This window comes from Ascaphus truei, chromosome 2, assembly GCF_040206685.1.
Source record: "Ascaphus truei isolate aAscTru1 chromosome 2, aAscTru1.hap1, whole genome shotgun sequence".
In the NCBI taxonomy this organism is placed as follows: domain Eukaryota; kingdom Metazoa; phylum Chordata; class Amphibia; order Anura; family Ascaphidae; genus Ascaphus; species Ascaphus truei.
In genome coordinates, this window is record NC_134484.1 from 2,869,797 (window position 1) to 2,882,117 (window position 12,321).

Here is a 12,321-nt window from a genome sequence, read left to right on the forward strand (position 1 = left end):
GGGGAGAGAAATAAGGGGGGGGGAGAGAAATAAGGGGGGGGAAGGAGAGAAATAAGGGGGGAGAGAGAAATAAGGGGGGGGGAGAGAAATAAGGGTCGGAGAGAAATAAGGGGGGGGGGGAGAGAAATAAGGGGGGGGAGAGAAATAAGGGGGGGGAGAGAAATAAGGGGGGGGAGAAGGGGGAGTGAGATTGTATAATAAGAGAAAGTGAGGAGCAGAGAGGAGAGACAGGGGAGAGGGAGAAAGGAGGTGGGGGAGAGAAATAAGGGGGGGGAGAGAAATAAGGGGGGGGAGAGAAATAAGGGGGGGGGAGAGAAATAAGGGGGGGGGAGAGAAATAAGGGGGGGGAGAGAAATAAGGGGGGGGGGAGAGAAATAAGGGGGGGGAGAGAAATAAGGAGGAGGAGAAGGGGGAGTGAGATTGTATAATAAGAGAAAGTGAGGGGCAGAGAGGAGAGACAGGGGAGAGGGAGAAAGGAGGTGGGGGAGAGAAATAAGGGGGGGGGTGAGAAGGTATAATAAGAGAAAGTGAGGCTAGAGATAGGGGAGAGGGAAGGAATATAAAAGGAGGAGGGGGCAGATAGAGGGATGCTGAGAGAAAATGAGAGAAAGGAAGGTGAGAAAGAGAGAGAGAAGAGAGAACTGAGGGGAGAGAGGGAGGAGAGAGCTGAGCTGAGGGGAGAGAGGGAAGAGAGAGCTGAGCTGAGGGGAGAGAGGGAGGAGACAGCTGAGCTGAGGGGAGAGAGGGGAGAGAGAGAGATGATGCTGAGGGGAGACAGGGAGGAGAGAGAGAGAGCTCAGCTGATGGGAGAGAGGGAAGAGAGAGAGATGATGGAGAGATGATGCTGAGGGGGAGGTGCTGTATCCCCTGCTGCCTTGTCACACACGCACACACACACACACACACACACACGGACAGGATGGACCAGCTGCGGTTAGTACCAGCTCTTTCATGGACCTAAGGATCGCGTCCTCCCCCCACACCCGTCTCTTGCCCACGGGCGATACACGCCTGAGCATCCTGCTGTCCTCCCACTACACACCCATCCCTCGCCCACGGGCGATACACGGGCTTCTCTTCCGAGCCCCCTGGCGCCAGTCCCGGCGCAGGACGCCCGCTCGCTGCTCTCAGCAGCTATTATTCTGTATTCGCAGCTTCCACCCAATCTCCGTGGATTCCCTATTCAGCCATTCCGTGGTATTTTCCGTGGCTGAGAACGCCACGTTACATGTGACGCGCGCTCCAGCGTTGGGGCGATTTTAGGGCGGTTGGGATCCCCATCTCACAGACAAGGACGTGGACTGGATGGGGCGGAATCTTCTGCCCCTGGATTGTACCCCCTGACGCGCTTTGGATGCCGGATTGTTGCCCCCACGGACGCGCAGACGCCCCGCACTCGCCATGTACGCCTTCTACTCCCTCCTGGTGTACATCATATACGCCTTCTTCAGGAAGCGCGCTGGCGAGGAGCCGGAGACTACAGCGGATCAGGAGGTGTCGCAGGTAAAGCGCTCGCCCAAATCCCTGCAGCGTGGAAATCACTGCAGCACCCTCACATCAGCACCCACCCAAATCCCCGCACCTGCGCAATCACTGCAGCACCCTCACCTCAGCCCCCATCCAAATCCCCGCACCCGGGCAATCACTGCAGCACCCTCACCTCAGCACCCATCCAAATCCCCGCACCCGGGCAATCACTGCAGCACCCTCACCTCAGCACCCACCCAAATCCCTGCACCTGGGCAATCACTGCAGCACCCTCACCTCAGCCCCCACCCAAATCCCTGCACCTGCGCAATCACTGCAGCACCCTCACCTCAGCACCCACCCAAATCCCTGCACATGGGCAATCACTGCAGCACCCTCACCTCAGCCCCCAACCCAAATACCTGCACCTGCGCAATCACTGCAGCACCCTCACCTCAGCCCCCAACCCAAATACCTGCACCTGCGCAATCACTGCAGCACCCTCACATCAGCACCCACCCAAATCCCCGCACCTGCGCAATCACTGCAGCACCCTCACCTCAGCACCCATCCAAATCCCTGCACCCGGGCAATCCCAGCAGCACCCTCACCTCAGCACCCACCCAAATCCCTGCACCTGGGCAATCACTGCAGCACCCTCACCTCAGCACCCATCCAAATCCCCGCACCCGGGCAATCACTGCAGCACCCTCACCTCAGCACCCACCCAAATCCCAACACCTGCGCAATCACTGCAGCACCCTCACCTCAGCCCCCACCCAAATCCCTGCACCTGTGCAATCACTGCAGCACCCTCACCTCAGCCCCCACCCAAATCCCTGCACCTGCGCAATCACTGCAGCACCCTCACCTCAGCCCCCACCCAAATCCCCGCACCTGGGCAATCACTGCAGCACCCTCACCTCAGCCCCCACCCAAATCCCTGCACCTGCGCAATCACTGCAGCACCCTCACCTCAGCCCCCACCCAAATCCCTGCACCTGGGCAATCCCTGCAGCACCTCACCTCAGCCCCCACCCAAATCCCTGCACCTTGTCAATCCCTGCAGCACCCACCCAAATCCCTGCACCTGGGCAATCACTGCAGCACCCTCACCTCAGCCCCCACCCAAATCCCAGCACCTGTGCAATCACTGCAGCACCCTCACCTCAGCACCCACCCAAATCCCTGCACCTTGTCAATCCCTGCAGCACCCACCCAAATCCCTGCACCTGGGCAATCCCTGCAGCACCTCACCTCAGCCCCCACCCAAATCCCTGCACCTGGGCAATCACTGCAGCACCCTCACCTCAGCACCCATCCAAATCCCCGCACCCAGGCAATCACTGCAGCACCCTCACCTCAGCCCCCACCCAAATCCCTGCACCCGGGCAATCACAGCAGCACCCTCACCTCAGCCCCCACCCAAATCCCCGCACCCGGGCAGTCACAGCAGCACCCTCACCTCAGCCCCCACCCAAATCCCTGCACCCGGGCAATCACTGCAGCACCCTCACCTCAGCACCCACCCAAATCCCTGCACTTGGGCAATCACTGCAGCACCCTCGCCTCAGCCCCCACCCAAATCCCCGCACCTGGGCCATCACTGCAGCACCCTCACCTCAGCCCCCACCCAAATCCCTGCACCTGGGCAATCACTGCAGCACCCTCACCTCAGCCCCCACCCAAATCCCTGCACCTGGGCAATCACTGCAGCACCCTCACCTCAGCCCCCACATCCCTGCACCCGGGCAATCCCAGCAGCACCCTCACCTCCCAACCACCCAAATCCCTGCACCTGCGCAATCACTGCAGCACCCTCACCTCAGCCCCCACCCAAATCCCTGCACCTGTGCAATCACTGCAGCACCCTCACCTCAGCCCCCACCCAAATCCCTGCACCTGCGCAATCACTGCAGCACCCTCACCTCAGCCCCCACCCAAATCCCCGCACCTGGGCAATCACTGCAGCACCCTCACCTCAGCCCCCACCCAAATCCCTGCACCTGCGCAATCACTGCAGCACCCTCACCTCAGCCCCCACCCAAATCCCTGCACCTGGGCAATCCCTGCAGCACCTCACCTCAGCCCCCACCCAAATCCCTGCACCTTGTCAATCCCTGCAGCACCCACCCAAATCCCTGCACCTGGGCAATCACTGCAGCACCCTCACCTCAGCCCCCACCCAAATCCCAGCACCTGGGCAATCACTGCAGCACCCTCACCTCAGCACCCACCCAAATCCCTGCACCTGTGCAATCACTGCAGCACCCTCACCTCAGCCTCCACCCAAATCCCTGCACCTGGGCAATCACTGCAGCACCCTCACCTCAGCACCCACCCAAATCCCTGCACCTGTGCAATCACTGCAGCACCCTCACCTCAGCCCCCACCCAAATCCCTGCACCTTGTCAATCCCTGCAGCACCCACCCAAATCCCTGCACCTGGGCAATCCCTGCAGCACCTCACCTCAGCCCCCACCCAAATCCCTGCACCTGGGCAATCACTGCAGCACCCTCACCTCAGCACCCATCCAAATCCCCGCACCCAGGCAATCACTGCAGCACCCTCACCTCAGCCCCCACCCAAATCCCTGCACCCGGGCAATCACAGCAGCACCCTCACCTCAGCCCCCACCCAAATCCCCGCACCCGGGCAGTCACAGCAGCACCCTCACCTCAGCCCCCACCCAAATCCCTGCACCCGGGCAATCACTGCAGCACCCTCACCTCAGCACCCACCCAAATCCCTGCACTTGGGCAATCACTGCAGCACCCTCGCCTCAGCCCCCACCCAAATCCCCGCACCTGGGCCATCACTGCAGCACCCTCACCTCAGCCCCCACCCAAATCCCTGCACCTGGGCAATCACTGCAGCACCCTCACCTCAGCCCCCACCCAAATCCCTGCACCTGGGCAATCACTGCAGCACCCTCACCTCAGCCCCCACATCCCTGCACCCGGGCAATCCCAGCAGCACCCTCACCTCAGCCCCCACCCAAATCCCTGCACCCGGGCAATCACTGCAGCACCCTCACCTCAGACCCCACCCAAATCCCTGCACCTGGGCAATCTCTGCAGCACCCTCACTTCAGCCCCCACCCAAATCCCAGCACCTGAGCAATCACAGCAGCACCCTCACCTCAGCCCCCACCCAAATCCCTGCACCTGGGCAATCACTGCAGCACCCTCACCTCAGCCCCCACCCAAATCCCAGCACCTGCGCAATCACTGCAGCACTCTCATCTCAGCACCCACCCAAATCCCTGCACCTGGGCAATCACTGCAGCACCATCACCTCAGCCCCCACCCAAATCCGTGCACCTGGGCAATCACTGCAGCACCATCACCTCAGCCCCCACCCAAATCCCTGGAACTTGGCAATCACTGCAGCACCCTCACCTCAGCCCCCACCCAAATCCCCGCACCTGGGCAATCACTGCAGCACCCTCACCTCAGCCCCCACCCAAATCCCTGCACCTGGGCAATCACTGCAGCACCATCACCTCAGCCCCCACCCAAATCCCTGGAACTTGGCAATCACTGCAGCACCCTCACCTCAGCCCCCACCCAAATCCCCGCACCTGGGCAATCACTGCAGCACCCTCACCTCAGCCCCCACCCAAATCCCTGCACCTGGGCAATCACTGCAGCACCCTCACCTCAGCACCCACCCAAATCCCAGCACCCGGGCAATCACTGCAGCACCCTCACCTCAGCCCCCACCCAAATCCCCGCACCCGGGCAATCCCTGCAGCACCCTCACCTCAGCACCCACCCAAATCCCTGCACCTGGGCAATCACAGCAGCACCCTCACCTCAGCACCCACCCAAATCCCTGCACCTGCGCAATCACTGCAGCACCCTCACCTCAGCCCCCACCCAAATCCCTGGAAATTGGCAATCACTGCAGCACCCTCACTTCAGCCCCACCCAAATCCCTGCACCTGGGCAATCACTGCAGCACCCTCACCTCAGCCCCCACCCAAATCCCTGCACCTGGGCAATCACTGCAGCACCCTCACCACAGCCCCCACCCAAATCCCTGCACATGGGCAATCACTGCAGCACCCTCACCTCAGCACCCACCCAAATCCCTGCACCTGGGCAATCACTGCAGCACCCTCACCTCAGCCCCCACCCAAATCCCTGCACCTGAGCAATCACTGCAGCACCCTCACCTCAGCCCCCACCCAAATCCCTGCACCTGGGCAATCACTGCAGCACCCTCACCACAGCCCCCACCCAAATCCCTGCACCTGGGCAATCACTGCAGCACCCTCACCTCAGCCCCCACCCAAATCCCTGCACATGGGCAATCACTGCAGCACCCTCACCTCAGCACCCACCCAAATCCCTGCACCTGGGCAATCACTGCAGCACCCTCACCTCAGCCCCCACCCAAATCCCTGCACCTGGGCAATCACAGCAGCACCCTCACCTCAGCCCCCACCCAAATCCCCGCACCTGGGCAATCACTGCAGCACCCTCACCTCAGCCCCCACCCAAATCCCTGCACCTGGGCAATCACTGCAGCACCCTCACCTCAGCCCCCACCCAAATCCCTGCACCTGGGCAATCACTGCAGCACCCTCACCTCAGCACCCACCCAAATCCCTGCACCTGGGCAATCACTGCAGCACCCTCACCTCAGCCCCCACCCAAATCCCCGCACCCGGGCAATCCCTGCAGCACCCTCACCTCAGCACCCACCCAAATCCCTGCATCTGGGCAATCACAGCAGCACCCTCACCTCAGCACCCACCCAAATCCCTGCACCTGCGCAATCACTGCAGCACCCTCACCTCAGCCCCCACCCAAATCCCTGGAAATTGGCAATCACTGCAGCACCCTCACCTCAGCCCCCACCCAAATCCCTGCACCTGGGCAATCACTGCAGCACCCTCACCTCAGCCCCCACCCAAATCCCTGCACCTGGGCAATCACTGCAGCACCCTCACCACAGCCCCCACCCAAATCCCTGCACATGGGCAATCACTGCAGCACCCTCACCTCAGCACCCACCCAAATCCCTGCACCTGGGCAATCACTGCAGCACCCTCACCTCAGCCCCCACCCAAATCCCTGCACCTGAGCAATCACTGCAGCACCCTCACCTCAGCCCCCACCCAAATCCCTGCACCTGGGCAATCACTGCAGCACCCTCACCACAGCCCCCACCCAAATCCCTGCACCTGGGCAATCACTGCAGCACCCTCACCTCAGCCCCCACCCAAATCCCTGCACCTGGGCAATCACTGCAGCACCCTCACCACAGCCCCCACCCAAATCCCTGCACATGGGCAATCACTGCAGCACCCTCACCTCAGCACCCACCCAAATCCCTGCACCTGGGCAATCACTGCAGCACCCTCATCTCAGCACCCACCCAAATCCCTGCACCTGGGCAATCCCTGCAGCACCCTCACCTCAGCCCCCACCCAAATCCCCGCACCTGGGCAATCACTGCAGCACCCTCATCTCAGCACCCACCCAAATCCCCGCACCTGGGCAATCACTGCAGCACCCTCACCTCAGCCTCCACCCAAATCCCAGCACCTGAGCAATCACAGCAGCACCCTCACCTCAGCCCCCACCCAAATCCCTGCACCTGGGCAATCACTGCAGCACCCTCACTTCAGCCCCCACCCAAATCCCTGCACCTGGGCAATCACTGCAGCACCCTCATCTCAGCACCCACCCAAATCCCTGCACCTGGGCAATCACTGCAGCACCCTCACCTCAGCCTCCACCCAAATCCCAGCACCTGAGCAATCACTGCAGCACCCTCACCTCAGCCCCCACCCAAATCCCTGCACCTGGGCAATCACTGCAGCACCCTCACCTCAGCACCCACCCATATCCCTGCACCTGGGCAATCACTGCAGCACCCTCATCTCAGCACCCACCCAAATCCCTGCACCTGGGCAATCACTGCAGCACCCTCACCTCAGCCCCCCACCCAAATCCCTGCACCTGCGCAATCACTGCAGCACCCTCACCTCAGCACCCACCCAAATCCCTGCACCTGGGCAATCACTGCAGCACCCTCACCTCAGCACCCACCCAAATCCCTGCACCTGGGCCATCACTGCAGCACCCTCACCTCAGCACCCACCCAAATCCCTGCACCTGGGCAATCACTGCAGCACCCTCACCTCAGCCCCCACCCAAATCCCCGCACCTGGGCAATCACTGCAGCACCCTCACCTCAGCCCCCACATCCCTGCACCCGGGCAATCCCAGCAGCACCCTCACCTCAGCCCCCACCCAAATCCCTGCACCCGGGCAATCCCAGCAGCACCCTCACCTCAGCCCCCACCCAAATCCCTGCACCCGGGCAATCACTGCAGCACCCTCACCTCAGCCCCCACCCAAATCCCTGCACCTGGGCAATCACTGCAGCACCCTCACCTCAGCACCCACCCAAATCCCTGCACATGGGCAATCACTGCAGCACCCTCACCTCAGCACCCACCCAAATCCCTGCACCTGGGCAATCACTGCAGCACCCTCACCTCAGCCCCCACCCAAATCCCTGCACCTGGGCAATCACAGCAGCACCCTCACCTCAGCCCCCACCCAAATCCCTGCACCTGGGCAATCACTGCAGCACCCTCACCTCAGCACCCACCCAAATCCCTGCACCTGGGCAATCACTGCAGCACCCTCACCTCAGCACCCACCCAAATCCCTGCACCTGGGCAATCACTGCAGCACCCTCACCTCAGCACCCACCCAAATCCCTGCACCTGGGCAATCACTGCAGCACCCTCATCTCAGCCTCCACCCAAATCCCCGCACCTGGGCTATCCCTGCAGCACCCTCACCTCAGCCCCCACCCAAATCCCTGCACCTGGGCAATCACAGCAGCACCCTCACCTCAGCCCCACCCAAATCCCTGCACCTGGGCAATCACAGCAGCACCCTCACCTCAGCCCCACCCAAATCCCTGCACCTGGGCAATCACTGCAGCACCCTCACCTCAGCCCCCACCCAAATCCCTGCACCTGGGCAATCACTGCAGCACCCTCACCTCAGCACCCACCCAAATCCCTGCACCTGTGCAATCACTGCAGCACCCTCACCTCAGCACCCACCCAAATCCCTGCACCTGGGCAATCTCTGCAGCACCCTCACCTCAGCACCCACCCAAATCCCCGCACCTGGGCAATCACTGCAGCACCCTCACCTCAGCCCCCACCCAAATCCCCGCACCTGGGCAATCACTGCAGCACCCTCACCTCAGCACCCACCCAAATCCCTGCACCTGAGCAATCACTGCAGCACCCTCACCTCCCACCCACCCAAATCCCAGCACCTGCGCAATCACTGCAGCACCCTCACCTCAGCCCCACCCAAATCCCTGCACATGGGCAATCACTGCAGCACCCTCACCTCAGCCCCCACCCAAATCCCTGCACCTGGGCAATCACTGCAGCACCCTCACCTCAGCACCCACCCAAATCCCTGCACCTGGGCAATCACTGCAGCACCCTCACCTCAGCACCCACCCAAATCCCTGCACCTGGGCAATCACAGCAGCACCCTCACCTCAGCACCCACCCAAATCCCTGCACCTGGGCAATCACTGCAGCACCCTCACCTCAGCACCCACCCAAATCCCTGCACCTGGGCAATCCCTGCAGCACCCTCACCTCAGCCCCCACCCAAATCCCTGCACCTGGGCAATCACTGCAGCACCCTCACCTCAGCACCCACCCAAATCCCTGCACCTGGGCAATCACAGCAGCACCCTCACCTCTGCACCCACCCAAATCCCTGCACCTGGGCAATCACTGCAGCACCCTCACCTCAGCCCCCACCCAAATCCCAGCACCCGGGCAATCACTGCAGCACCCTCACCTCAGGCCCCACCCAAATCCCTGCACCTGGGCTATCACTGCAGCACCCTCACCTCAGCACCCACCCAAATCCCTGCACCTGGGCAATCACTGCAGCACCCTCACCTCAGCACCCACCCAAATCCCTGCACCTGGGCAATCCCTGCAGCACCCTCACCTCAGCACCCACCCAAATCCCTGCACCTGGGCAATCACTGCAGCACCCTCACCTCAGCCCCCACCCAAATCCCTGCACCTGGGCAATCACTGCAGCACCCTCACCTCAGCACCCACCCAAATCCCCGCACCTGGGCAATCACTGCAGCATCCTCACCTCAGCCTCCACCCAAATCCCTGCACCTGGGCAATCCCTGCAGCACCCTCACCTCAGCACCCACCCAAATCCCTGCACCTGGGCAATCACTGCAGCACCCTCACCTCAGCACCCACCCAAATCCCTGCACCTGGGCAATCACTGCAGCACCCTCACCTCAGGCCCCACCCAAATCCCTGCACCATCACTGCAGCACCCTCACCTCAGCCTCCACCCAAATCCCTGCACCTGGGCAATCCCTGCAGCACCCTCACCTCAGCACCCACCCAAATCCCTGCACCTGGGCAATCACTGCAGCACCCTCACCTCAGCCCCCACCCAAATCCCTGCACCTGGGCAATCACTGCAGCACCCTCACCTCAGCACCCACCCAAATCCCTGCACCTGGGCAATCACTGCAGCACCCTCACCTCAGCACCCACCCAAATCCCTGCACCTGTGCAATCACTGCAGCACCCTCACCTCAGCCCCCACCCAAATCCCTGCACCTGGGCAATCACTGCAGCACCCTCACCTCAGCACCCACCCAAATCCCTGCACCTGGGCAATCACTGCAGCACCCTCACCTCCCACCCAAATCCCTGCACCTGCGCAATCACTGCAGCACCCTCACCTCAGCACCCACCCAAATCCCTGCACCTGGGCAATCACTGCAGCACCCTCACCTCAGCACCCACCCAAATCCCAGCACCTGGGCAATCACTGCAGCACCCTCACCTCAGCCCCCACCCAAATCCCTGCACCTGGGCAATCACTGCAGCACCCTCACCTCAGCCCCCACCCAAATCCCTGCACCTGGGCAATCACTGCAGCACCCTCACCTCAGCCCCACCCAAATCCCTGCACCTGGGCAATCACAGCAGCACCCTCACCTCAGCACCCACCCAAATCCCTGCACCTGGGCAATCACTGCAGCACCCTCACCTCAGCCCCCACCCAAATCCCTGCACCTGCGCAATCACTGCAGCACCCTCACCTCAGCCCCCACCCAAATCCCCGCACCTGGGCAATCACTGCAGCACCCTCACCTCAGCCCCCACCCAAATCCCTGCACCTGGGCAATCACTGCAGCACCCTCACCTCAGCCCCCACCCAAATCCCCGCACCTGGGCAATCACTGCAGCACTCTCACCTCCCACCCACCCAAATCCCTGCACCTGGGCAATCACTGCAGCACCCTCACCTCAGCACCCACCCAAATCCCTGCACCTGGGCAATCCCTGCAGCAACCTCACCTCAGCCCCCACCCAAATCCCTGCACCTGGGCAATCACTGCAGCACCCTCACCTCAGCACCCACCCAAATCCCTGCACCTGGGCAATCACTGCAGCACCCTCACCTCAGCCCCCACCCAAATCCCCGCACCTGGGCAATCACTGCAGCACCCTCACCTCAGCACCCACCCAAATCCCAGCACCTGGGCAATCACTGCAGCACCCTCACCTCAGCCCCCACCCAAATCCCTGCACCTGGGCAATCACTGCAGCACCCTCACCTCAGCACCCACCCAAATCCCTGCACCTGGGCAATCACTGCAGCACCCTCACCTCAGCCCCCACCCAAATCCCCGCACCTGGGCAATCACTGCAGCACCCTCACCTCAGCACCCACCCAAATCCCCGCACCTGGGCAATCACTGCAGCACCCTCACCTCCCACCCACCCAAATCCCTGCACCTGGGCAATCACTGCAGCACCCTCACCTCAGCCCCCACCCAAATCCCCGCACCTGGGCAATCACTGCAGCACCCTCACCTCAGCACCCACCCAAATCCCTGCACCTGGGCAATCACTGCAGCACCCTCACCTCAGCCCCCACCCAAATCCCCGCACCTGGGCAATCACTGCAGCACCCTCACCTCAGCACCCACCCAAATCCCCGCACCTGGGCAATCACTGCAGCACCCTCACCTCAGCACCCACCCAAATCCCTGCACCTGGGCAATCCCTGCAGCACCCTCACCTCAGCCCCCACCCAAATCCCTGCACCTGGGCAATCACTGCAGCACCCTCACCTCAGCACCCACCCAAATCCCTGCACCTGGGCAATCACTGCAGCACCCTCACCTCAGCCCCCACCCAAATCCCCGCACCTGGGCAATCACTGCAGCACCCTCACCTCAGCACCCACCCAAATCCCAGCACCTGGGCAATCACTGCAGCACCCTCACCTCAGCCCCCACCCAAATCCCTGCACCTGGGCAATCACTGCAGCACCCTCACCTCAGCACCCACCCAAATCCCTGCACCTGGGCAATCACTGCAGCACCCTCACCTCAGCCCCCACCCAAATCCCTGCACCTGCGCAATCACTGCAGCACCCTCACCTCAGCCCCCACCCAAATCCCCGCACCTGGGCAATCACTGCAGCACCCTCACATCAGCACCCACCCAAATCCCCGCACCTGGGCAATCACTGCAGCACCCTCACATCAGCACCCACCCAAATCCCTGCACCTGGGCAATCACTGCAGCACCCTCACCTCAGCCCCCACCCAAATCCCTGCACCTGGGCAATCACTGCAGCACCCTCACCTCAGCACCCACCCAAATCCCCGCACCTGGGCAATCACTGCAGCACCCTCACCTCCCACCCACCCAAATCCCTGCACCTGGGCAATCACTGCAGCACCCTCACATCAGCACCCACCCAAATCCCCGCACCTGAGCAATCACA

The 12,321-nt window shown here is 62.0% G+C and overlaps 1 protein-coding gene across 3 annotated transcripts in view; it reads left to right on the forward strand.

Annotated features, from left to right (window-relative positions):
* Positions 1 to 856: 856 nt before the first annotated feature.
* Positions 857 to 12,321, forward strand: part of LOC142474895 (kinesin-like protein KIFC3) — a 203,022-nt gene continuing 191,557 nt past the window's right edge. The window contains exons 1-2 of one of the 3 annotated variants that reach the window (XM_075581038.1): positions 862 to 933; positions 1,155 to 1,503. In XM_075581038.1, coding sequence (XP_075437153.1) covers positions 1,402 to 1,503 — 102 coding nt within the window. In that variant the 5' untranslated portion in view covers positions 862 to 933; positions 1,155 to 1,401. Of the gene's footprint in view, positions 1,504 to 12,321 lie in introns of all 3 variants that reach the window. The other 2 variants (XM_075581039.1, XM_075581037.1) reach the window with 2 other exon arrangements.